This window comes from Bos mutus, chromosome 12 (assembly GCF_027580195.1).
Source record: "Bos mutus isolate GX-2022 chromosome 12, NWIPB_WYAK_1.1, whole genome shotgun sequence".
Taxonomy (NCBI): Eukaryota; Metazoa; Chordata; class Mammalia; order Artiodactyla; family Bovidae; genus Bos; species Bos mutus.
Genome location: NC_091628.1, coordinates 15,795,565 through 15,821,442, shown reverse-complemented (window position 1 = coordinate 15,821,442; position 25,878 = coordinate 15,795,565). Strand labels below are relative to the sequence as shown.

General features: G+C 47.1%; 1 protein-coding gene across 1 annotated transcript in view; it reads left to right on the top strand.

Annotated features, from left to right (window-relative positions):
• Nucleotides 1-23,335, top strand: part of SIAH3 (siah E3 ubiquitin protein ligase family member 3) — a 68,359-nt gene extending 45,024 nt beyond the window's left edge. The window contains exon 2 of the mRNA XM_005896747.2: nt 22,652-23,335. Within this exon, the coding sequence (XP_005896809.1) occupies nt 22,652-23,335 (684 nt within the window). The remainder of the gene's footprint in view (nt 1-22,651) is intronic.
• Nucleotides 23,336-25,878: the final 2,543 nt, after the last annotated feature.

Genomic DNA, 25,878 nt, shown 5'->3' with positions numbered 1-25,878 from the left:
CAATTGAAAAATAAAATTTTTAAAAATGAGTTTAAAAGAAAAAAATGCACCACCTAGGAAGCCCACAAAAAATATTTTAAAAAAAAATAAAATGAGATCAAAAGAAAACTATATTTGGCAAAACTAATACAATTTTGTAAAGTTTAAAAATAAAATAAAATTGTAGTTGGAAAAAAAAAAAATAAAATAAAAACTTAAATGTATGACATCACAGCCTTAGAGTATAAGCAGTGGAAAAGGAGTCTTGGCTTTTTAGAGATAGATTGGTTTTAATTCATATATACTTATAACAACATTAATATAGTAATATAGGAATGGTAATAATGAACTCACCTAAATAACATGTAAAGTGATTTTATTTTTAAAGATGTAATATGTAAAACCATTTTATTTGTAAAAGTTTCAATCACAGTTTACTTTATAGGAATCCATCTATTTTCAGTGTCCAACTATATGCATCTCTAAAAAGGAGTGTGTGTAATTGGATAAAAATATACATTTTTAACTGCTACTATGAGAAATTTGTATGCAGGTCAGGAAGCAACAGTTAGAACTGGACATGGAACAACAGACTGCTTCCAAATAGGAAAAGGAGTACATCAAGGCTGTATATTGTCACTCTGCTTATTTAAATTCTATGCAGAGTACATCATGAGAAACGCTGGACTGGAAGAAACACAAGCTGGAATCAAGATTGCTGGGAGAAATATCAATAACCTCAGATATGCAGATGACACCACCCTTATGGCAGAAAGTGAAAAGGAACTCAAAAGCCTCTTGAAGAAAGTGAAAGTGGAGACTGAAAAAGTTGGCTTAAAGCTCAACATTCAGAAAATGAAGATCATGGCATCCGGTCCCATCACTTCATGGGGAAATAGATGGGGAAACAGTGGAAACAGTGTCAGACTTTATTTTTTGGGGCTCCAAAATCACTGCAGATGGTGACTGCAGCCATGAAATTAAAAGACGCTTACTCCTTGGAACGAAAGTTATGACCAACCTAGATAGCATATTCAAAAGCAGAGACATTACTTTGCCAACAAAGGTTCGTCTAGTCAAAGCTATGGTTTTTCCAGTGGTCATGTATGGATGTGAGAGTTGGACTGTGAAGAAGGCTGAGCGCCGAAGAATTGATGCTTTTGAACTGTGGTGTTGGAGAAGACTCTTGAGAGTCCCTTGGACTGCAGGGAGATCCAACCAGTCCATTTTGAAGGAGATCAGCCCTGGGATTTCTTTGGAAGGAATGATGCTAAAGCTGAAACTCCAATACTTTGGCCACCTGATGTGAAGAGTTGACTCATTGGAAAAGACTCTGATGCTGGGAGGGATTGGGGGTAGGAGGAGAAGGGGATGACAGAGGATGAGATGGCTGGATGGCATCTCTGACTCGAGGGACGTGAGTCTGGGTGAACTCCAGGAGTTGGTGATGGACAGGGAGGCCTGGTGTGCTGCGCGGTTCATGGGGTCGCAAAGAGTCGGACACGACTGAGGGACTGAACTGAACTGAACTGAAAACTCAACATTCAGAAAACTAAGATCATGGCATCTGGTCCAATCACTTCATGGGAAATAGATGGGGAAACAATGGAAACAGCGACAGACTTTATTTTCTTGGGCTCCAAAATCACTGCAGATGGTGACTGCAACCATGAAATTAAAAGACGCTTGGTCCTTGGCAGAAAAGCTATGACCAACCTAGACAGCATATTACAAAGCAGAGACATTACTTTGCCAACAAAGGTCCATCTAGTCAAAGCTATGGTTTTTCCAGTAGTCATGCATGGAAAGAGAACTGGACCATAAAGAAAACTGAGTGCTGAAGAAATGATGCTTTTGAACTGTGGCGTTGGAGAAGACTCTTGAGAGTCCCTTGGACTGCAAGGAAATCAAACCTGTCAATCCTAAAGGAAATCAATCCTAAATATTCATTGGAAGGACTGATGCTGAAGCTGAAACTCCAATACTTTGGGCACCTGATGTGAAGAACTGAGTCATTTTAAAATACTCTGATGCTGGGAAAGATTGAAGGTGGGAGGAGAAGGGGATGACAGAGAATGAGATGGTTGGATGGCCTCATCAACTTGAGGGACATGAGTCTGAGTAAACTCTGGGAGTTGGTGATGGACAGGGAGGCCTGGCAGGCTGCAGTCCATGGGGTCGCAAAGAGTCTGAAACAACTGAGCGACTGAAATGAACCAAACCGAACATACCTATCAGTGACCCAAGCAAGTCAGAGTTGTATAAAGCACAGTCCCCACTTTCAAACTACTTAGGAGAGTACATTACTGTGGCTCACACGCTAGTGAGCAAGCTTTCTGGTGCAAGGCTGCTTCAACCCAGAACTCCTGGTTCTGTCTTCTTCCTCTTGCTTCGATGCAAACAATTGGGGACAGCACGCATGCTCAGTCATGTCCGACTCTTTGGGACCCTATGGATTGTCACCCACCAGGAGCCTCTGTCCATGGGATTTTCCAGGCAAGAATACTAGAGTGGGTTGCCATGCCCTCTTCCAGGGGATCTTCCCAACCCGGGGATCGAACCCATGTCTCTCGCATCTCCTTCACTGCAGGTGGATTCTTTACCCACTGCACCATGTGGGACAGCATGTGTGAATGCACAACTAGAGCTAGCGTGGCACTTGCGTGAGGCTCACCGAGGCCACTGCTCTGTTCTAAAATAGTGCATCCTCCTAGAGCATCCCCACTCCCTCTCCTAAAGCACGAACGGTGGCAGCCAAAGTGACCCCTCAGTCTAGTGTATGGATATTTGGCTGAGAATTACCCTAATAATGCTGAAGATTTTCCCACCCTCCTTCTAGCTCAAGGACCATAATCCAAGAGGCAAAACTTCCTCAACAGTTCCTGCCCTGGCTCACCCCACTTCGCTCTGTACACTCACCACCTGCGTCACTGGGCCATGGGAAAAAACTATACCCCTGTCATTCTGCCACTTCATCGAACCTTAAACTCCTTGTTTTTTAAAACCCATTTTCTGGTTGATTCTTTTACATATCCCAATTTCCATTTAAAGCATCTTCCCCTCCCGCTCCCCATCTCTTCCAGAGTCAGCATAAACTGGCAGAATCTCCACCAAAGCTCAGCCTCTCTGACACTTACTGTCGAGACCAATGCCTGGAACATACAGAATACCAGCAAATGTCATCAATGGGGTGACAAGTGCACCTGACCTTCCGTATATTCAGGACTGCACGAGACACTAAGTATGAAAACACTTTAAAAATGCAAAAGTGATGGTTCGGGGTGATAGTTCTTCACTGAAGAGACGGCAAAGCAATGCATAATGTAACACATTATTAAATATCTGTTGAGCCCCTGCTGGGTGAAAAGCCCTACACACACAATTTATTTCCATCATGATTTCCAGTCACTTATAGTAGAAAGCATGCCACACTCAGTCTACCCTGTGTATCCTGATCATGTATCCAGGATACGGAACCAATCCAACGTGAACCCCCATGCCACCCCTCCCAACCCCCAACTTACTTCCAAAGCTCTTGGTAATGTTGTCACACCTTTATTTCTCATTATTCTGCTAAGGCCTCACCCGCCCATGAAAAGACTAGCTCCTCACTGAGCTCAAGCTGTTCCCTGGCCTCCAGGAGTTCTCTCTTCCCACCTCTCCACCACCCAGCTCTCACCTCTTGTTTCTGGCCCATTTTAAGGGTCACCCCCTGCACAAGGCTTTTCCTACAACTCAAGCCATTTGATCCTGCAGGGAAGGCAGCCTGCATCACTCCACGCTGTCTTATATTGTAGAAACATATGGCTTCACATATGGCTTGTGCTGGCGAACCCCCTGATGGTTGAAACAGCAACATCTCTGTCTACGTTCCATTCAACTCATCACACCGTGTCTAGCACACCCTACCTGTGCTGGCTGATAAGGACCCTGGGGGGAAATGGCCCTGAGCCTACAGGCAGAAGTGGGTACAGGCAGAGTCAGCCCTTCTCGTGGGATGGTTGCGGAAGCAAGGCCCGAGTTTCCCCACCCCACCCCCGCTGTGATCATGGCACTGGAAGAGGTCACCCACAAAGACAACGTTCTACCTCATTACCAATTCAGTCCCCGTGGAAACCCTTGCCAGGGCCCTTAATTTCTTGTGTTAAAACAACAAACGAGGTGACCCCAGCACAATCTCTAATAGGTAGCATGGGTCACCAATTATTCATTTTGTGCTGGAGCTTTTCGCTTGACGGGCTGAGATGAAAATTTGTCCTCTTCCTGGCAAGAGCCATAAATTAGTTTTATGCTACTGTTAAACCCAGAGGCAAAAGGGGGGAAGGGAATGGAGTAGGGGGAAGGGCAATGAATAAGGCCTGGCTGCTTCCAGGGACAGAGCTACTTTTTGGACTCTGTGGACAAGGACAGAGGGGACAACAGAGGACAAGCAGGTTGGGCCACAAAAGAGAAAGATCCAGAGACTCTAAGACAAGACAGTGAACTCTCAGAGGATCTGAACTGAATCTTAGTTTTCTTTTTATGCCAGGATCTGCCAGGTCTGCTGAATGAATGACTCAGTCACGATTGAATACATGCAACTGTGTCTCTCTTAGCCAGATCTGTACGAAACCAATTATGCCACCTCCACATGAGTTCTCCATGAGTTCTCTGAGATCACTGGAGCCAGTAAAAATGATGGTGTCAATCAGCATATTTTGACATGTATCGTTCCATAAGCTCTCAAATGGGAAAAAAAAAAATGTGTACAAGATCATACACACAATACGTGCATGCTCTGTTGCTAAGTCATGTCCAACTCTTCAAGATCCAGTGAACTTTAGCCCACCAGGCATACATACAATGTTTAGGTATTTACGTTTAAAAGGCATTGAAAAAAAGCACCACCAAAATATTAATAGTGCTATTGACAGGACGGTGGTCTTCTGAGTTTTCTATTTTCTTCTTTATACTGTGCAGAATTTTCTGAAATTTCTTTGACCAGGATACATTTCCTTTTCATCAGAAAAAAAAAAATCCATTAAAAAAAAAAGATCCATGATCAACCCATAGTTATCTGGGCTAGAAAAAGAGGACAGTGGTGAGCCATGTAGATCATCTAGAAGATGGGAAAAAGCACCCAGGTTTGACTCTGGAATATGTTGCATACATTTTTTTCCCCAGAAGATTTATCTTCCTAATTAGGCTTTGCTCTTTACTTAATATTAGGATTACTTTTAAGTCCCTGAGCTCCCCTGCCAACTAATGAGCTGAACTGGATGGCGAGAAAGAGTCAGCTTGGAATAAAATGAAATATGAGCTGCAGATAATCCAGAGGCAGATAATTGAGCTTCAGTTGCACACCAAGCGGGCAGGAACCCCTGGGTGGGCTCAGTTCCCCTGCTCGGAAGCCGGATTCCCAAGGATCGAAACCCAGCTTCACTACTGCTAACCCCAGAGTCTTGAAAGATCCTTCTTTCTGCTGCTCTAGTTTCCCGGGATGCAAATTGCCATTGATAATGGTTCCCACGTCCTGGAGCCCAGAGGAGGATTCAGTGAGGTGATGCATGTAAGGCGCTTTACACAGGTCCTTGGCAGATGTCTGCCAGAATAATTAAGTGGGGGCACGCCCCTGCCTGATTTGCATTCATATAATACTTTCTTCCAAATGGATTTCAGTGTTTAAAACACATTCTAACATAACATCTCCTTCACATCCTCCAGTTAAGGGGCAGGTGCCAACTTTCTCATTTTACAGTCATGGAAATGAAGGCCTGGAAAAAAAAACAAAAAGAGTTGCTTCTGGTTTCGGAAGGAGTGGAAGAGTTGGGACCACATCGCATTTCTGCGGGAGTCTTGATGGCTACCCGCTCCCCATCACACATGGTGGGCAGAGCGGGTGGGGTGGGGTTTCCACTCTACACCTCGGTTCCTTTCTAAGCCCTCACAAGGACATTTAAGTTTCACTTCAAGATCTGTCTGCAAAGATTTGTGACGATTAGCCAGGAAATTACTGTTAACTGCTTGGCCAAGTTCAAATGCTGTGGATATGCCAAGTTCCGGTAATGGGGAGAAACTGAAGAGACTTTCGCTCACTCCGACTCTTCATCACGAGGCTGGCACGTTGGCAGGGCTAGGATCGAGGACTTGTCATTCCTATGTTTTATGAAGGAAGGCCTTCCTGCCATCATCAACTTATCTCCCTTCTGAAATATTCTTGGATGTTAGATTCGTGGAAGAATTTTTTGGCCGTGGTGGTATAGGGAAAGGGCTGGGGAGGATAAAGTCCTTCCAAACCTGGCTTCCTGCAAGGAATTTATACAGAGATCAGACCTTAGAGTCTACATGGATTCTAGCTCCTTCCTCATCCCCACCCAAGCCACCTTCCTTGCCCTCTTCGCTTTTCTTCCCCCTGCCCCCCGCCATTCTCTCAGCGTGTGCATGCTCAATAGCTCAGTGGTGTCTGACTCTTTGCGACCCCATGGAATGTAGCCCGCCAGGCTTGTCTGTCCATGGGATTCTCCAGGCAAGAATACTGGAGTGGGTTGTCATGCCTTCCTCCAGGGAATCTTCCCCACCCAGGGATCGAACCCAAGTTTCTTGCATTTTCTGCATTGCAGGGAGATTCTTTACTGCTTGAGCCATCAGGGAAGCACCCCACCCCCACCATTGGGTTTGACATTAACAGAGGAGGACGCAGAAAGGACAGAGCAGTTTGCCCTCAGCTTCTGTCTACAAGACACCACACAGAGCACACCCTGATCATTCTACAAATCCCTGCCTGACACCTATGAGCACGTGGTCCCATTGCTCAGAAAGTCAGCTCTGAGAAGATGGGGACTCATTGCCCTGTGCACCTCCCACGGCACATACTAATTGCTTAATATAGATTTGCTGAATGACTGAGTGAATAAATGAATTCACTATGTGACAGCAGCAAGCTCTGGGAATTGGTGATGGACAGGGAAGCCTGGCGTGTTGCAGCTTATGAGGCTGCAAAGAGTCAGACACGACTTAGCAACTGAACAACAAGAAATGTGACAGCAGAACAGCATGGAAATCAACGGACGCTGCTGGAGAGGGTGATATTTGTTTGTTTATGTTTTACTACTTTAAACTCGGAGGAGGAAGCTGCTTCTAAATTCCGAACATGAAAACCCAATTAAATTAAATAGTGGGAAATTACAGGCAGCTATAAAAAAAATGAAGAATTTATTAATTAAAGCTAAACTCGCTCCTAAAAAATGAATTTAAATACTGTGAAAATAAAGAAGATAAACCAACTTCCCACTCTGTGCTTAAAAACTCCCTCAGTGCTCTGCCTTCCCTTCTTCCCCCTCTGCCCCTCCTGGGAAGCAAGTCCATGTTACCAGGCTCTGCCTGGATACCGGGGACCCCACATGACTGACAGATCAAGTCGTTATCCTGCAGAAGAGGGGAGCCTGTTATGAAGGTGCCCTCGAAGTTTGTTAAAGAACCAGAGAGTTAAGAGAAATGTCTGAGACCATTGAGAACCATCTATTTGAGTCCAGGAGATGCCCAGTAGGATCTAAGCTGACAGGAAGAGTGCGTCTAGCCCCTTGCTCCTCAAACTGTGGTCCATGACCCAGCAGCTTTGAAATCCAGGAATCTCAGTCCCACACATGCTGGCTGAGTCAGAGTCTGCTTTTTCACAAGATGCCCAGGTCATTCGCATGCACGCTGCGGTGTTTGAGCTAGACAGGTCTAGCCCCCTCTCAGTGGATTAGTGAAAGGGGAGTTTTTCTGCTGATGGAACTGCCGGGGATGCTATGGGAGATTCACATGAGTGCAGGGCATGCGCTTGCCCTTCTAGAATATCCCCTAAGAGCGAGGGGAATGATGGGGCGATAGAAAGCCAGCCTAGCCCCCTTCCTGGGGTGACCCTAGAGGGGACCCACACTGCAGGTGCTGTGCAGGGTTCAACCAGCATAGCCTGCAGAGGGCCCAGCTGGAGTCTGGGGCCCCATGATCATCTTCCCCTTAGGAGATGGAGTGTTTGGGACTCTGGGAGGAAGTGAAGGAAATGGGACCAAAACGGGACCAATGTTGAAATGCAGCCACAGTGAATTCTAGAAAGAAATACAATTATGGGGACGCTTTCAACCGCCTTGAAGTATATTGGACTAATTATCTTAGTGGACACTAATAATCATGTTCCTTAGAGACGCATGGTGACCGTAATAACTCAGAGATGAATATTGGATGAAGGAGTTATTAGGGACTGGCTGGACTGCTCACCCTCCAAGCCCAGCAGGCAGCAATTCTCCTTCCTGCCTTCCCAAGTCACCCCCTTAAGCCTGAAATTTTTATTAAATATGTACCCAGCGACTGGGAGAGCTTTAGAGTCAATAAAACACCTGCCCCTACCTTGCTCAAGGGGATTGAGTCTGAGCCGTCAGCAGGGGTGAGGGGGGCCTCGCCCCATAGAGAGGAGACACACAGCTCTCGGCCCACAGCTGGAGGCGGGTCTCCTCTAGTTCTCAGTCCTGCCCTGGTGTTAGTCTCAGTCCTTAGCCCCTCATCTAGACTCAAGAAAGTGTCTTCTGCTCCCACGACCAAAGGGCTGGCCCTGCCCCATTCCAGGCATGGCTGTGCATCCCTTCAATCCTTTCCTCAAATTTCCAGTCTCCCCGGAAGTGTCAGTCTGACCCCATCTTCCAAGCCCAAGGGACTCTCACTCCCCGTGGATGCCCAGTGCCTGGCCCTGCTCTAACTCCCACCCTTGTCCTCCAGTCACCCTAGTTACTAGCATCACAGGGCACCAAGATCCACAGAGGAGCAAATGAACACGTGGGAACATAAAAAAAAAAAGTTTTCTGCCTTAAGGACCGTACAGTATGCCCATTTAACAGTGACCTGGAGACAAGAGCCATCCACCCCCATTCCCCCAGTCTCCTTCTTTATTCTTTTTTAATACGGATTAAAAATCCATATTAAAAATCTTAACGGTAAGATTCTTTTTTTAAAAACTGTATTAATTTATTTATTTCTGGCTGAGCTGGGTCTTCATTGCTGCGCACGGGCTTTCTCTAGTGGCAGCGAGCGGGGGCTACTCTCCAGTTGCTGTGGGCGGGCTTCTCTTGCTGCAGAGCTTGGGCTCCAGGGCGCAGGCTCAGTAGTTGTGGCGCCACGGGCTTAGTTGCTCTGCAGCGTGTGGGATCTTCCTGGACCGGAGATGGAACCCATGGCCCCTGTGTTGGCAGGCGGATTCTCAACCACTGGACTACCAGGGAAGTCCTTCTTTCTTCTTTTCTATGTGTTGCTTGGTTTATGTTTTTTCATGTATACCGTGCAGTAAAGTACACAAATCTCTAGTACATAACAGATTTTGATCCACCTAACTACTAACGGAGAAGGCAATGGCACCCCACTCCAGTACTCTTGCCTGGAAAATCCCATGGGCGGAGGAGCCTGGTAGGCTGCAGTCCATGGGGTCACAAAGAGTCGGACACGAATGAGCGACTTCACTTTCACTTTCCTGCATTGGAGAAGGAAATGGCAACCCACTCTAGTGTTCTTGCCTGGAGAATCCCAGGGACAGAGGAGCCTGGTGGGCTGCCGTCTATGGGGTCGCACAGAGTCGGACACGACTGAAGCGACTTAGCAGCAGCAGCAGCAACTGCTGAAACATTTCCAGCCCCGCCCCCTCGCAGAGATTCCCTCACGTCTCTTCCTAGTCGATGCGCCCCCACACAAACCTCTCACCATAGGTAAACTGTACCTGTTTTTCAACTTCATACACATGGCATCGTTCAGGATGTACTCCGCTGTGTCTAGCTTCTGTTAACCAAGACGTTTCTGAAATGGATCCATATGTGTAGCAGTCTTTCACTGTCCTGTGATAGCCAGATAGCATCCCAGCTTAGACAGTAGTGTATCCATTGAAAGCACACTTAGTGGTTTTTAGATTTCTAGCTACTGTGAATTAATCCTTCTATAAATATCTGTGTGTATGTTTGCTGATCTTACTTTGCTCACTTCTGTCAGGGGCTCAATGTAACCAAAAGGAGTCTGAGATTTTACTCAACTGGTTGGCTCACAAAGTAGCCTACCTATTTCACTGAGGCTGGCAGAAGACACAACACTCCTGGGTCTGAGATGACAGGCAATTTCCCACTCACAGCAACAGCAGCAGCCAGAATATTTGCATTTTTGCACCAGTTCCTTGAGACTCAATCCTCAAAGAGTAATTAACACAGAGAAGGCCAAATGACACCCACCCACAGTAGGGTGCCTTACAAATGCTCGGGGAGTTCTAATTTTTAAAAAAAATAATTATTTTTATTGATTTATTTGGCTGTAGCAGGACTTTGTTGTGGCACGTGGGATCTCTGATTGTTGCAGATGCAAGATCTTTAGTTGCGGCATGTGAACTCTCAGTTGTGGCACGTGGGATCTAGTTCCCTGACCAGGGATCAAACCCAGGCCCCCTGCATTGGATGAGCACAGAGTCTTTCTGGACCACCAGGAAGTATTCCCAACCAATTTTTTATAATGGACAGTAAGTATGCTTGCCCTTAGTTCTAGAGGGAGATACAATATCTGAGTCCCAAAGAACGTGAAAGTTGCTCAGTGGTGTCTGACTTTTTGTGACCCCATATACTATACAGTCCATGGAATTCTCCAGGCCAGAATACTGGAGTGGGTAGCCTTTCCCTTTTCCAGGGAATCTTCCCAACCCAGGGATCGAACCCAGGTCTCCCACGTTGCAGGTGGATTCTTTACCAACTGAGCTATCAGGGAAGCCCCATCTGAGTCCCAAGGCTGTAAGCAAATCTTTCTTTTGCTCCAGAGTGAAACAGTATCTCTCTATCTCAAGGCTGTTCAATATGCAAACATCCTTGAAAACATAATCTGAAACAACGGACATTGAATGCCTGGCTTGCCAGGTGTACAGAAATGCAAGAGTTCAACAGAGAACTGTTTCCCAACAGATGAATGCTGAGGGATCAAGGTGCTGAGTCAAAGTGGCTGGCTTGTATTTAGCTGCAGCAGATATTGCCCCAAAAGTGGCCCAACATGACTGTACCAATTTATACTCCCATTAGCAGTGTCTGAGGTTTTACCCGCTCCACTTCCTTGCCCACACATGGTACTGTTGATCTGTTTCATTTAAGCCATCCCAGTGTGGGCATGCCTTTGTTTATTCAGGAACTCTTCCACATAGCAGATGCTTAGAGGTCATTTAAAATGATGGTTCAGATCAACATGAATATTATTGCCTTTACCAAATTTTCATTTGTCAACTATATATTAATAGCCATATACCAGGTAAGCCGTGGGTAGTGTAGGCATGAGGCTCCAGGAAGCAGACACACAGGGCAATCTTCTCTCAGGAAACATATTTTAAAGACGTAGAAAGGGACTTCCTTGGCAGTCCAGTAGTTAAGATTCCACGCTTCTGATGTAGGGGTTGTGGGTTTGATCCCTGGTCGAGGGACTAAGATCCCACATGCCTCATGGTGCAGCCAAAAAAAAAGACACAGAAAGGGCGGAAGAGGCTCTCTTAAGCAGGGAGAGCCTGTCTTAGGGGAGGGCACTGCATTACGTAATGCCACTTAGGCCTGGCCACCATGGGTGAGAGGCCCTAGGAGAAATGCTCGATCAATGGAGGAGAAAGGGATGAGCTTCTAAGAAGCTGGGGGGACCAATGCACACCTGCTCATAGAATTGCCTGAACTTTCCAGCAGCTTTGCACTGCCCAAAATGCTAGTAGATGATGATGTTCAGTCGCTCAGTCATGTCCAGCTCTTTGCAAACCCATGGACCAGAGCACACCAGGCTTCCCTGTCCTTCCCCATCTCCCAGAGTCTACTCAAACTCATGTCCACTGAGTCAGTGATGCCATCCAACCATCTCATCTTCTGTCGCCCCCTTCTCCTCCTACCCTCAATCTTTTCCAGCATCAGGGTCTTTTCCAATGAGTCAGCTCTTTGCATCAGGTGGCCAAAGTATTGGAGCTTCAGCTTCAGCATCAGGCCTTCTAATGAATATTCAGGGTGGATTTCCTTTAGGATGGACTGGTTTGATCTCCTTACTGTCCAAGTAGATGATGATAATGAAGATAGTAACGATCAGTTATTGAGTACCTCCTATGTTTCAGGCACTAAACTAGGCTCTCTACATGGATTAAGTTACTCTGTACCTTGCAGCCAGCATCCATTGGCTAGTGACGAGATGAAAATATTGAGTAAAAGGCTTTCTACGAGTGCAAACACTGGTCTGGAGTGAGAGCTGTCAGGGAGGTTTGAGGGGGTGTCTGGAAAGGTTTTGGTGTTTTTATGATTCCATCCAATTCAGTTATGAATCTAGAAATTATGTAGAGTGAATTTCCTTAGCTTATATCTTCAGCAGCTAGCTATTCAATAACCATGATAATAATAGTGATGATGGCAATAATGACAATAATATCTTCTTACTCTGGCTTAGGCACTATACAATGTGTTGAGTTGGCCAGAAAATTCACTTGGATTTTTCTGTAACAGCTTATGGAGAAAACCGAACGAACTTTTGGGCCAACCCAATATTTTGTATTTCATTCAGTCCTTACTCCAACCTTATGAGATATTACAATTCCCAACTTATAAAGGAAGAAACAAGAATGGAGAGGTTAATTAATGAGCCCACAGCCTCAGAGCTTTTAATAGCAAAGCCAGGATTCATACCCTGGCGGGTCTGCCTTCAAAAATGTTTTCTTTTTCCCCGCAGCACTATCTTCCCATCCACCCTTGGTCAAACGACACGCTTCCTATTTTAGGGGCAGGCTTATCGGAAGGCCCAATTTGCTAAAATGATTATTGGGAATTAAGTGTGCTGTTGGAAGATGGATTTTTTTTTTTTTTTTTTGTGAAATGACCTGGTTCTCTGCTCTAGATTTATGCAGCTCTGGTGTTAGCCCAGGGATACTGAGCTGACAATCATTCTGGGAAAGACTGGCTACATCCACGTCTGGCTGTAGACGTTTCCTGACAGCGAGGCCATTCCCTGTCCCAGTCATCCTAAAGCAAGCCTCAGGGAGGAAACCAGAATTTTGAGCAGAGGTCCTAAGCAGACAGAGAGGAAACCCTTGCTTCTATCATCTTGGACCTGGAAGATTCAGAGGAATGCAGATGTGTAGGCATGAATTCCTCAGTGCTGGGAGATTTGGAGACGGACTGGGAGCCAGGATGAGACAGGCCTGAAAGTCATCATTGTTGTTGTTTAGCCGGTCAGTTGTGTCTGACTCTTTTGTGATCCCACGGACTGTACACACCACTCCCCCAGGCTCCTCTGTCCATGTGATTCCCCAGGCAAGAATACTGGAGTGGGTTGCCATTTCTCTCTCCAGGTGATCTTCCCAACCCAGATGGAAAAGTTTAAGACCCAAAGGAATGTAACCATTCATTCAAAAACAAACAAAAACAGTTATTGAGCTCTTTAAGGTACCTGATAATGTTCTAGAGATACAACAGTGAACACAGCCAAATTCCTAGTCCCAAGAAACTTACATTGCAGTAGGGAATACTGACAGTATACAAAAAAAATGTATGACCTACATATACTATAATGTATAGTTGTATAGAACTGAAAAATACTAGGAATTGAACTAAAGCAGAGTAAGGGGATTGAGAGGGTTTCTTTAACAGTTAAGTGAAGGACAGCCTTAGAGTAGAGGCAGTTGTGGGACAGAGATGTGAATGAAGTGTGACAGTGAGCCACGTGGGTATGTGGGATTGTTTCAAGTAAGGGGAATAGACACGTGGGAATAGACAAAAAACCCTGGGGCAAGTGTGTGGATAGCATGTTCAAAAAAACAGTAAGAGGTCAATGTGCTTAGGCTGAGTAGCAAATAGGATGCAGAGAAAAAAAAGATGATGCAGAGAATGTGGGATTTTGTTCTTTGAAGTATAGTTGATTTACAATGTTGTGTTAGTTTTAGGTTTACAGCAAAGTGATTGTGTTATGCATATAAGAATATATATATATATATTCTTTTTCACATTCTTTTCCATTGTAGATTATTGTGAGTATTGAATATAGTTCCTGTGCTCTATAGCAGGTCCTGGGTGTTTATCTATTTTATATACAGTAGTGTGTATCTGTTACTCCCAAAGTCCCAGTTTATCCCTCCTCCTCTCTTTCCTCTTTGGTAACCATAAGTTTGTCTTCTATGTCTGTGAGTCTATTTCTGTTTTATAAATAAGTGCATTTGTATCACATTTTTAGATTGTATATATACGTGATATCATATATTTGTCTGACTTCCCTTGGTATGGTAATATCCGGCTCCATCTATGTTGTTGTAGATGGCATTATTTCACTTTTTATGACTGAGTAATATTCCCCTATATATTTAATGTGTTTATATATATACCACATCTTTTTTATCCACTCATCTGTCTATAGACATTTAAGTTGCTTCCATGTCATGGCTATTGTAAACAGTGATGCCATGAACATTGGGCTACAGGTGTGTTTTTGAATTAGAGTTTTCATCTTTTCTGGATATATGCCCTGGAGCAAGATTGCTGAATCCTATGGTAGCTCTATTTTTAGTTTTTAAAGGAATCTCCATACTGTTTCCATAGTGGCTGCACCAATTTAAATTCTAAGAATGTAGGAGGCTCCCTTTTCTCCACACCCTCTCCAACATTTATTATTTGTAGACTTTTTTGATGATGGCCATTCTGACCAATGTGATTTCACTGATTATCATTTCTCTAAGAATTCGTGAGGCTGAACATTTTTGCACGTGCTTACTGGCCACCTGTACATCTTCTAGAGTATGCTGGTTCTTGATGGCACACGTAGGAGTTTGTGTTTCATCCTGACAGTGATGGAAGACCATTAAAAGATTTTGTGACAAAAGTTACGGTCTGTATGAGGCCAAGAATGGATGCAGGAAGACTTGCGTATTCATTTCCTAGGGCTGCCCTGCAAATTACCACAAATTTGGTGGCTCAAAATACTAGAACTTTATTTTCAATGGTTCCAGAGGCCAAAATGCTAGAATCAAGTTGTCAACAGGTCCACGCTCCCTCTGCAGGCGCTAGGAGAGAACCTTTCCTTGCCTCTTCTGGTTCTGATGCTCCAGGTGTTCCCTGGCTTGTGGCAGCCCCACTCCAACCTCCACCTCCATTCTCACATGGCTTCCTCTTCTGTGTCTATGCCTTCTTCTCTTCTGTCTCTCCCAAGAACACTTATCATTGGATTTAGGGCCTCTCTGGATAATCCAGGGTGATCTCCTCTTGAAATCCTTCATTTATTTAGATCTGCAAAGACCCTTTTCTCACAGAAAGTCACATTTACAGTTCCAGGGGTTAGGATGTAGACCTATCTTTTGGGGGTCACCTTTCAACTCAATACAACTAGTTAAGAGGCTGCCACATTAGCCCAGAAAGGCAGTGAGGCTGACTTGCCTGAGATTGGCAGCAGCCAGATAGTGAGTGGCTGGACTGTATTAGGGTGAGAGCTCAATGGGGAAGAGTCACTCATTCAGCATCTCCAGGAATATTTCTTGGGTACCAACCATGTTCCAAGTTCTGCCAGCACTGAGGATATAGCAGGGAAGAAAAGATGCGATGTTCAGGAACCTGAGTTCACATCACAGTCCTGCAGCAAAATTGGATGTTCAGTGTATCCTGTGTCACAAAGGAACACAGGGCAGACAGACCTGCACTGGTCAGCAGAGAACACTGGAAGGAGGAATACAACTTAGCCAGGCCATAGCGTGTATTGTCGGAGAAGGCAATGGCAACCCACTCCAGTACTCTTGCCTGGAAAATCCCATGGACAGAGGAGCCTGGTAGGCTGCAGTCCATCGGGTTGCTAGGAGTCGGACACCACTGAGCGAATTCACTTTCACTTTTCGCTTTCAGGCATTGGAGAAGGAAATGGCAACCCACTCCAGTGTCCTTGCCTGGAGAATCCCAGGGACGGCAGAGCCTGGTGGGCTGCTGTCTGTGGGGTCGCACAGAATTGGACACGACTGAAGCGACTTAGTAGTAGTAGTAGCGTGTATTGTAGGTGGGCGATGGGGAGGGTAGCGAGTCCAGCTGGAGAGAGCTGAACTTACGGAATGTCTGGTCAAGATGTCTTTAAAGAACCACACAAACAAGGGTGGCATGAGGTCTTGGGGCAGCCTGGCCATCAGCATGTCTCAGGCCACCCAGGACTAACTGCCACCCACTCACAGCCTGCCAACACTGGTGCTGCTGAAGTTTGCTTTCGCATGTGTAACTGTTTTTAGCAACCCACCCCCAGCCCTGATCCTACCCATTGCAACACCAGGCACAGGAGCAAAACCGTTGCCCACAACCTGCAGTTGTTCAGATTGGCTGAGACTGTGTTCCTAGCAGGCTAGGCCCTGCCCTTGAGTCACCCCGGGGTCCTGAAGTCATCCGATGCAGATGCTTACAGTCTTTAGGTAATTAAATCTTAACCTATCAACGGCTCCCTAGAGGCCCTGGGATTCACTTGCTGGCTGCAGATATAAAAGTCTGATGACTCAAAAAGTTGCTTTTAAGGAAAGGTCTTTCATCTATAAGACTCATAAAACTCATTAGTATGCTCAAAAGCCCACGGATGAAAGGCGGAGTCGGGGAAGAAATAGTGATCCCTCCGCCACTGGTGCGGGATTCCTCCGCGGCGCGGTTTGACCGCAGACCCGCCCCTAACGTTCGCGGGGGGCTGGAGGCCAAAGAGCCGGCGGAGGCCCACACGCCGCCTATCTGGATACCTCGAGGCTAAAAATCAAGGGAAGCGACTCTTCGAATACGTCCTACCCTCCTGCTTTAATAATTAGCCCTTTGAGATGATCCGGAGACTGCAGTCACCGGCCAGCAGCCTGTCTCACTTTCTTTTTACTGAGGCTTCGTCTTGCATTGCGATGAGTCCCAAGGCAGAGGCAAGTGCACACCCGCGGCCCACCCATCCAAGCTCCAGCTAGTCCCCCACTGGCCACACCTCACGTCTGCCGTTGCCCGCCTTCTGGGTACTGGATCTTAGAAGTAGCTCAGGCTCCTGGAAGCTGAGGCAAGAGTCCTTGGGTAGGGAATTCTAGGACCCCTGTTATCTGGAGTGTGGCCTAGAAGGGCCAGTTCAGGGTGCGAGGGCACAACCCAGTAGGCCCTCATCTTAAAGGGGAGGGAGCAGCGGGGGGCGGGCCTGTAATCTTGGGTTGAAGTTGCTTCCTGGTGATTGTTGACAGAAAACGAAGAGGCGGTATGGGGGCATCCAGCCTTCTGTTAGGTCACTGGTCCTAGTGGGGAAAGTGGGTCCAGATCAGTCTAACAGGTGGGCGTCGGTCCACCAGACCGTCCTTCCCAGATGGTAAGAAATCATCTGCTAAGAATAAAGAGGATGCTGAGACTCGGGAAGTAATCGCTGTAAAAAGTAAAAGCAAAGAGAGTGCCTAACTGGCAGGAGAAGTTGCTTCTTTAACACTGTTATTGCACTTCCTGTAATGGCGGCTGGACACGAACCAGTGCCTGGACGTGAATCAGGTCTCAGTGTCCCGTCACTCTCGAATTCTGGGGGAGGAACCACCAGGAGACCACCATGGAACCACCATGAGCCCACAGCTATCAACTCATGCTCACCCATGTGCACACACATACACACCCACGTATTTCTACAGGAAGGAAGGGTAGAGGACAGAGCCTCTAACTGAAGGCCAGTGGCCTTTGCATGGATACGCTCCAGGACACCTGCTGGGCGGCCATGGGCCAGGATCCAGGAACTCAAGAAAGGCCCAGGGTGCTTGAGGACTGAATTATATTTTTGCTTTCACAGTGTTGTCCACATATTTCTTCCCAGCCTCTCACACAGCCAGGGTCTGGATTTATAAGACGATCAGCTTGGTCAGGAGATTTTTGAGACCATAGGAACAGTACCTGTATAGACACCTGTATGGATACCTTTCACCCCTTTTCACCCACAGACCTTGGGTTTTAAAATCGATCCACCCAAATTTTTATCTTCCTCTTTTCACAATAATAACTCGTTTCCCTCTTCTCTAATTAGTTATGGCATATATGGGGCTTCCTGGGTGGTACTAGTAGTAAAGAACCCATCTGCCGATGTAAGAGATGCAAGTTCAGTCCCGGGGTTGGGAAGATCCCCTGGAGAAGAGCATGGCAACCCACTCCACGATTCTTGCCTGGAGAATCCCATGGACAGAGGGCTGCAGTCTGTGGAGTTGCAAAGAGTCGGACATGACTGAAGTGACTTAGCACACACTCACACATGGCATATATAGCTCAGGACTCAAAGTTTCTGTGTATTTGCTAACCAATGTCTCCTTGCTCAATTTATATAATTTTGACTGCCAGCAAGAAAAGTTTGTATGTATGTAGTGATCTAACAAGAAAAAGATTCTGATATTCTTAGAGACGGCATCAGACCATGGGAAGTCCTTGACTCAGTGGCTAGATTCAGAAATGGTAATGGAACAAACTCCTGGGTTCATCCTTAAAGTACAGAATTATTCTGAAATGTTTGAAACAATCTTAGTACATCTATTATCTGATTAACAAACTACTAATTTCACCAATGGAAACCTCTGTGGAAATGTTAATTAGCAACATCTGGTGTAGATCAGAAATATGGATACTAAGCGAGGCAACTGTAGTCATTATCTCTGAAGTGTGGCCTTTCGGATAAAATGTTAGGTGATCACCTCGAAGTGTGAATTCCTGATTAGGGAATTGACAGCCCCTGGAGTGTAGGTTAAAAATGTACACATTTCTATCACAATCTCTCAACTGAAGCATTTTAAAGAAAATTACAGACATTATCATGCTGCCCACATGAAGATCTCATTCATTCAGTGTTCTAAGTACAACAATCTGGGGAAAAGCAGCATAAGACACATTTTTGAAGGAAGACAGTCTAGTGGAAATAAAAGCCCCATCGTTGTTTTCTATCTCAGCGTAACTCATTTCTTGACTGTTTGGCAGAAGCTTTTCCAGAGTCCTCCTGGGTTTCGTGTGCACATGCACACTCATGTTAGGTTTTGAGGTGGGGGGGAGGTGAGAAAATGGAATGGGAAACACTAAACCTTCAGCCTTGACCATCCTTCCCAGAAACAGAGGGGATTTTTAAACACTGCAGAGTGGGACCTGAAGCAGATACAATTACCCTTCCGTCTTTGCAGACCTGATGCCCGGCTAGGTTCTGGCCATGACTGTTTTCCAACGTTGTGGTTGTTGCTGTTGTTCAGTCTCGAGGTCATGTCCGACTCTGTGACCTGATGGACTGCAGCCCACCAGGCTTCTCTGTCCTCCACTATCTTCCGGAGTTTGCTTAAATTCATGTTCATTGAGCTGGCGATACTACCTAGCCATCTCATCCTCTGCCACCCCCTCCCTCCTTTTGCTTACACTCTTTCCCAGCATCAGGGTCTTTTCCAATGTTCTGATACCTGCCCTGAAATATAACTCCTCCCCATCTTCCCTCCTGTGTGTGAAATACATCGATAGCATTGCTGAAAGTACTAAAAGCTTCACTTCATTAACTCTCATAAATAAGGACATGAGCAAACTCAAAACCCATGACTGTCATTTGAAATTGGGTGCAAAACCCACCTTCAGCTGAAATGCCTCCATTAGCATGGCACTGTTCCTGGAATCAGGCAGAAGGACAGAGCAGTCCTCCAAATGAGCTCACAGATCAGAGGGAGCAGAGGCTGGAGAAAGGGTCACATGGTGTTTCCAGGGGCAGGTTTCCTCTTTGGACACCAGGATTTGGAGGGATAGCCATTACCAACCATGGGAGTGTGGCTGATGAAATTAAGGAAGATGTCTTTAAATTCAATTACACCCTCAGTGGAAATGGTCTCACTAATGCTTGCGGAGAGAATTATACCCAGTCCATAAAGCCTAACATTTCTAAACCCAATTTTGCGAATTATTCTAAAGGTTAATTCAAGATCTCTCTTCCAAATGGCAAGTTAAGGACAGCCAATGGAAGGAAGGCGATCTTGGACTGACTGAGAGGTTTATCAGCCTGGAAGAGTTCATTAGTTTTAATTAGTGTAATCACTAATGTTGCATTAACAGTTTAGTGAAGGAAAGTAATTACTCACACATCCACTGTATGAGATGGGAAGATTAGAATTCATTTTCCAAAACGATTAGCATTTTGCCAATTAAAAGAATCCCTTCTCCCAGCCAGCGGCCCTGTGACCTCGCTCACCCCAAAGATCGTGTATATAAATGAAACATATTTTGCATCAGGAGAAGGAGCATGAAGAAATAAAGGATTAAGGCTGTGTTTATTCTCAGCGCCTTCCCAGGGCAGAGCAAGCAAGCACAAGAGTCTCTGTGAGTTTACGATGTATTTGCATAGTCATTCACTCTGGAATACATCCCTGGCGGCTTTGTTACCCTGCAGCAATTAAACAATGGGAAGGCCAGGAGAAGATGAGGCCAGAAGGAAGGAAGGGGAGAGTCTCCCTGGAATGATCCTGGCTCGAGTCCAGGGGTTGGACCAGTGCCAGGACTCCACTGTGGTCCCATCTTGAGTGCGAGCTCTACTGCTGGGCTTGGGGCATCGCACTGCCTGAGGGGGTTCCCTAAAGCCCTTGGGCCCTCCTACCGATTGCCCCTAGGGCTGGGTGCTACCTCCGTGCCCACTCTTTGGCAACATGGTCCGACTGCTCTCTGGCCCTGCTCCTCGCCATCTCTGCCAGATCCCCTAGCAACAGCCACTTGGAACGTCTCATTTCTTAAACATCCCATGTTCTTTCAGATCCGGCTCCTTGGAACCTGTTACAAACCTTTTGCCCATTTTGTTAGAGCATCGCCCTTCCTGCTTCACCAAGGGTAGACAGCGCTTTGCATTGACCAGAACAGCTACCGCCCCTAATCTGCACGCTCAGAGTTCCTCCCGGCATCCTGCGTCCTTGCACTGTGTTATGTTACACTAATCACAGTGAGCCACTGAGACGGGAGCAGGAATGGTACCCTGTTCAGTATTCTCAGCCCATGCCCAGGCGGTGCATGTGTCAGCTGGTATATACATTTTCATCAGACGGCTTAATGATTGTGGACAGGTATCAGCCCTCCCTACCTCCCCCTCACCAGCCTTATCAAAGCCCAGCCGAGGAAGCCCAGCATGGTGGGATCAAGGAACATCACAAAGGAGAGAACTGAGACATCTGCATGCAGGTGGACATTCCCTCTTCACAAGCACATTTCCAAGGGGAGCTGACCCTGGCTGAGTGCATCTCCCGGGCTTCCTTCTGCTTGCATTCAGCCAACAGGAGGCACCGGCAGGAGGCTGGAGGGAGGGGAGAAAGGGAGGCTATGGTGTTTCTTCCTAACTCCCTCCTTCCTTTGATTTTATATCAATACTGCGTGTGTGCTTACTAAGTCGCTTCAGTCATGTCCAACTCTTTGTAACCTTATGGACGGTAGCACACCAGGCTCTGTCCATGGGATTCTCCAGGCAAGAATACTGGAGTGGGTGGCCATGCCCTTCTCCAGGGGATCTTCCCCACCCAGTGATTGAATCTGCATCTCTTAACGTGTCCCTGCATCGGCAGGTGGGTTCTTTAGAAGCCTGGTGGTGAGCCCCTGGTAAGTTGTTCTTTAACAATGAGTCTAAAGCAGGTCAGAAGTGTGCCTGGTAGAGCCAAGTCCCAGGAGTCACAGCTGAGACTCCCGCCCTGGGGACCACAGTCCAGTGGCACACAGTCAGCTTTGCGTGCCATGGTTGTTTTACAACCCAGAAGGGCACCCCAGATAGTACCAATCCCTGGCAGCACTGGAAGGACAAACCAGTATTTACCGAAATTTTGTTCTAAAAATATCAGTAATGATAAAAAGGCGGGGGGGTGGAATCCATTGACCTCCAGTCCCTGCACAAAAATATCAACAATATCAAAAAAGAACAGAAAAATTGATTTCTTTGTTACTTATGACCATCATAATGCATGCTATTCAAAGGGGAAAATTGCCTGTTTGAGTATCTTATTAAAGAATCAGAAAGGCATAAATATTGCATTTTCTTCGACTGAGTTTTCAGAATCTCAACCACCCAAGATATCCACCATGTCCCTCATTTTTTTTAAGGTTTTTTTGTGTTTTTTTTTGTAATACACTAATACATTTGGAAAGTCTCTTCTTGCAGGAGGAATCTTTTGAAGGAGGTTCTGTTTTCAATTGGGTAAATTTACATTCTCTCCTGAAATGACACGCAAATGTACAGATGTTTCAGCATCTAAATTTGGCAAAACATTCAAAACAATGAATTCGGTCTCATTAACCTATTTGTCAAAACACATAATAACAAGTGTTGACAAGGACATGGAGAAATCAGAACTCTCTTACTTGGCTGATGGGAATGTAAAATGTGCTGCCATTTCAGAAAACAGTCTAGAGGTTCTCTTTTTGTTTTTTTCCACAAAATAAAGCTTTTGTCTACCTGTATCGGTTGGAGAGGGAAAGGGCAACCCACTCCAGTATTGTTGCCTGGAAAATCCCAGGGACATAGGAACCTGGTGGGCTACAGTCCACGGGGTCTCAAAGAGTCAGACGGAGCAACTGCATGTCATCCCCTGTACTGGAGCGTTTGCTTTCCACACTCTGAACCTAGGGGTTGGTGGAGGGGGTGGCGGTAGGTGGTCCTCAGCCAGAGAGGCTGATCTCACAGCCACGAACCCACTAAGGCTCTTCTCCTTCTCTTACAGTATGTGTCCAGCAGACACGCCGTCACTCAGAGCGCCCCGGAGCCCAGCAGCTACCCGCCTCCGCACGCCCCCCACCACCACTGCCACCGCCACTGCCCCCTCCAGCCCCGTCACCGCCTCTGCCACCACGCCCGGCCCCACCACCTGCACCACCAGGAGGCGGGGCCGCCCGCCACGCAGGTGATGCCCTGCCTGTGCCCCTTGTTCTCCTGCCAGTGGGAGGGCCACCTGGAGGTGGTGGTGCCCCACCTACGGCAGATGCACAGGGTGGACATCCTCCAGGGGGCCGACATTGTCTTCCTGGCCACGGACATGCACCTCCCGGCGCCGGCCGACTGGCTCATCATCCACTCCTGCTTCGGCCACCACTTCCTGCTGGTGCTCAGGAAACAGGAGAGGCACGCAGGGCACCCCCAGTTCTTCGCCACCATGATGCTGATCGGGACCCCCACCCAGGCCGACAGCTTCACCTATCGCCTGGAGCTCAACAGAAACCACCGGTGTCTCAAGTGGGAGGCCACGCCCCGGTCTGTCCTGGAGTGCGTGGACTCGGTCATCACCAATGGGGACTGCCTCGTCATCAACACCTCGCTGGCCCAGCACTTCTCCGACAACGGCAGCCTGGCCATCGGGATTGCCATCTCTGCAGCCGCGGAGATCTGCTCTTCAGAGGCTGAGATGTGACACAGAGGCCGCCGGACACTCACGTGCGGCCACCCCTCTACCAAGAAACTGCCTGGGCCCTCAGATCTCTGCGTACCAGGACTCCAGGCTCCTTTCCATTCTTCTCCCTCCTCCCCTCCTTCCTTCCTTTCTGTTTTTTTGTCTCAGGTACTTTGTGGTATTTGGTATCTGTCTGCCATGGGCATTATATTATGTAAACATCCTGTGATGCAAGACCTTGGTGTGACGTTTGTCCTGATTTGTTGGTGTAGTTTTACAGAATGAGTTTTACATTCCATCAGAATGGTGATTGCTCGCCACCCGCAGTTCCCTTCCCTCCTGCTTCTCAAACGAGCAACAGTCACCGAGGTCACGAGGCAGACTCTTGGGGTTGAAAGGAGACTGAGTGTCCACATCATTTCCCCCTCCTCCTTTTAGTCTATTTCAGACTGAGCTAACTCCTAAGGGTGTGGAGACAGCAGATTACGGAAGGGGGCCTGGCCAGCTCGGGGGTGTGTATTGCAGACCAGCTAGACACAGCTCTGCCACTTTCCCAGGAACCTCTGGGGCCATGCTGCCTGGACACTAGACGGCGTCTCCTCCGGGGTGCGGGGCTGGAGGTACCATCATGCCGTGTGTCCTCTGGGTTGATCCTGGGGTTCAGGGGAGCAGGCAAGAGGTTGAACCCTCTTTTGGCAGGCTGCTGTGAGCTTGCCCTCAGCCCGGGCCATTTTTTTCGTGCTCTGAAGTCAAAGGCCTCAAGGGTTTGGTGCTTTCTAGAAAACCTCTTTGCCCTTCGTTGAGCAAGTCATAGAAAAGAATGGGTAAGACACAGGGGAAGAGAAGCAGCCAAAAAAAGCAAAAGATAAAATTAATCTCCTACCTCTGGGAGGGCATTCTCCCCGGAGAGAGCTTTATTATCAAGTTATAAAATCCATCAGTGTTTTCCCTCGGGGTGGAGTGCTTTTGTATCCAGCAAGGATTCCTCTGCTCTGGACAGTTCAGAACCATGATTCAGCAGCAGACACAAGAAACTCGGAGGGTGCAGCTGGCCCTCTGGCCCGGAGGCCTGGCCCCATCACTCAGACACCTGGGAGAGTCCTCCTTCCTTTCCTTACTTCTAAAATACCCCGGTGGTCCAGCGGTTAAGACTCTGTGCTTCCAATGCCAGAAGCATGGGTTCGATTCCTGCTCGGGAAACTAAGATGCCCACAAGCCACACGATGCAGCTGAAAAAATAAATACATAAAACATGCCGAGGGCCCCATTCAGCACACAGATGCTATCACTGGTCAGTCTGCATCCACCACTCTGCTGCAGGGTGAATGAAGGGGCCACAAAAATCCACACTGCCTGCGGGTACAGTGGCTTTCTCTTAATTCGGCCGTCAGAACAATATGCCAACGTCTTGTTGTGGAAGTCTCTCGGGTTTCTGAATAAAGTAAGCGTGTTTAGTCAATGTCGTCTCTTCTAACGAAAGCTGAACACCTGTAAGTCTTCCCAGGAGGTCCTCTCCTACCTCCTCCTGTCATTTTCGTTCTCTCCTTGGCCACTCCCCATCTGCACCAGAAGCGTGGGCCCCCCGAGCCCCACATGATGCTCACTCGTGGACCTTTCGCCAACCAGACATTGCTCTCAGCCCCGTTCCCTCACCTCGGCCATCTCGGCTGGGTCCTGGCAGGCCTCCCACTGAGGACAGTTTCAGGCAGCATGCCCTGGCTGGGCATCAGCCATCTTTTCTCAGCCAAAAATAACTGATCTTGAAACACAAGAGCAACCTTCCCCCAACAACCCTGTGGTCACCTGTGCTGTTAACCTCCAGCTCCAGCTCCAAAAGGGCGGTGCCAGTCCATAGAGGAGTGCATAACACAGCCCCCTCTACTTACACAGTAACTGCTGGGGCCTGGGAGCTGGAGTTTTATTCTCTAAGAGCCCTAAGGAAGCTAATAAACATCGTGTTACTGATGGAGGCAGACACCAGCTCTGCAGCCCCAAGGAAAGAGCCCTTTTTCTCAGCACCGTCACAGCATCCTACAAGGCGCCAGCGTCTCCCGCCAAGAACAGAACAAGCCAAGACCGGTTGGCTCATGTGGGGAGAAACTGGCTCCTTCCTTTACCCCCAGGCCCTTCCCCAGAACCTAAGACCCTCCCCACTTGGCTGTAAGTCTGTTGCCTCCGGAAGTTGCATTCCTTCTCTGGCTCCTGGTCCTCTACCACTTTGAAACATTTGTGTAGCATCACAGGTGCCCAAGATAAACAAACCAAACCTCAGCAAGAGTCTAATTACTGTCCACAGGGCCTTAGGGCTCCTGCAGACATCATCTCTGCCTTCCTGTAGTGCCAAGTTACGTGAGCCAAACTGAGAATAACATTAGGTTACTATTAGTGCACACAAGACTGTATTATGAATAAGTGAGCCCAGACAGGAACTGATATTTTTGGTTCCCAGAAATGGTTTAGACTACAGGGTAGAGATGGGTTATTGTCACCCATCTACGATGGTCCCCAGAAGGCCTTTGTCTCGATAGCCATGTGTTAAGAATGGAAGAAAAAGGAGCAAACTA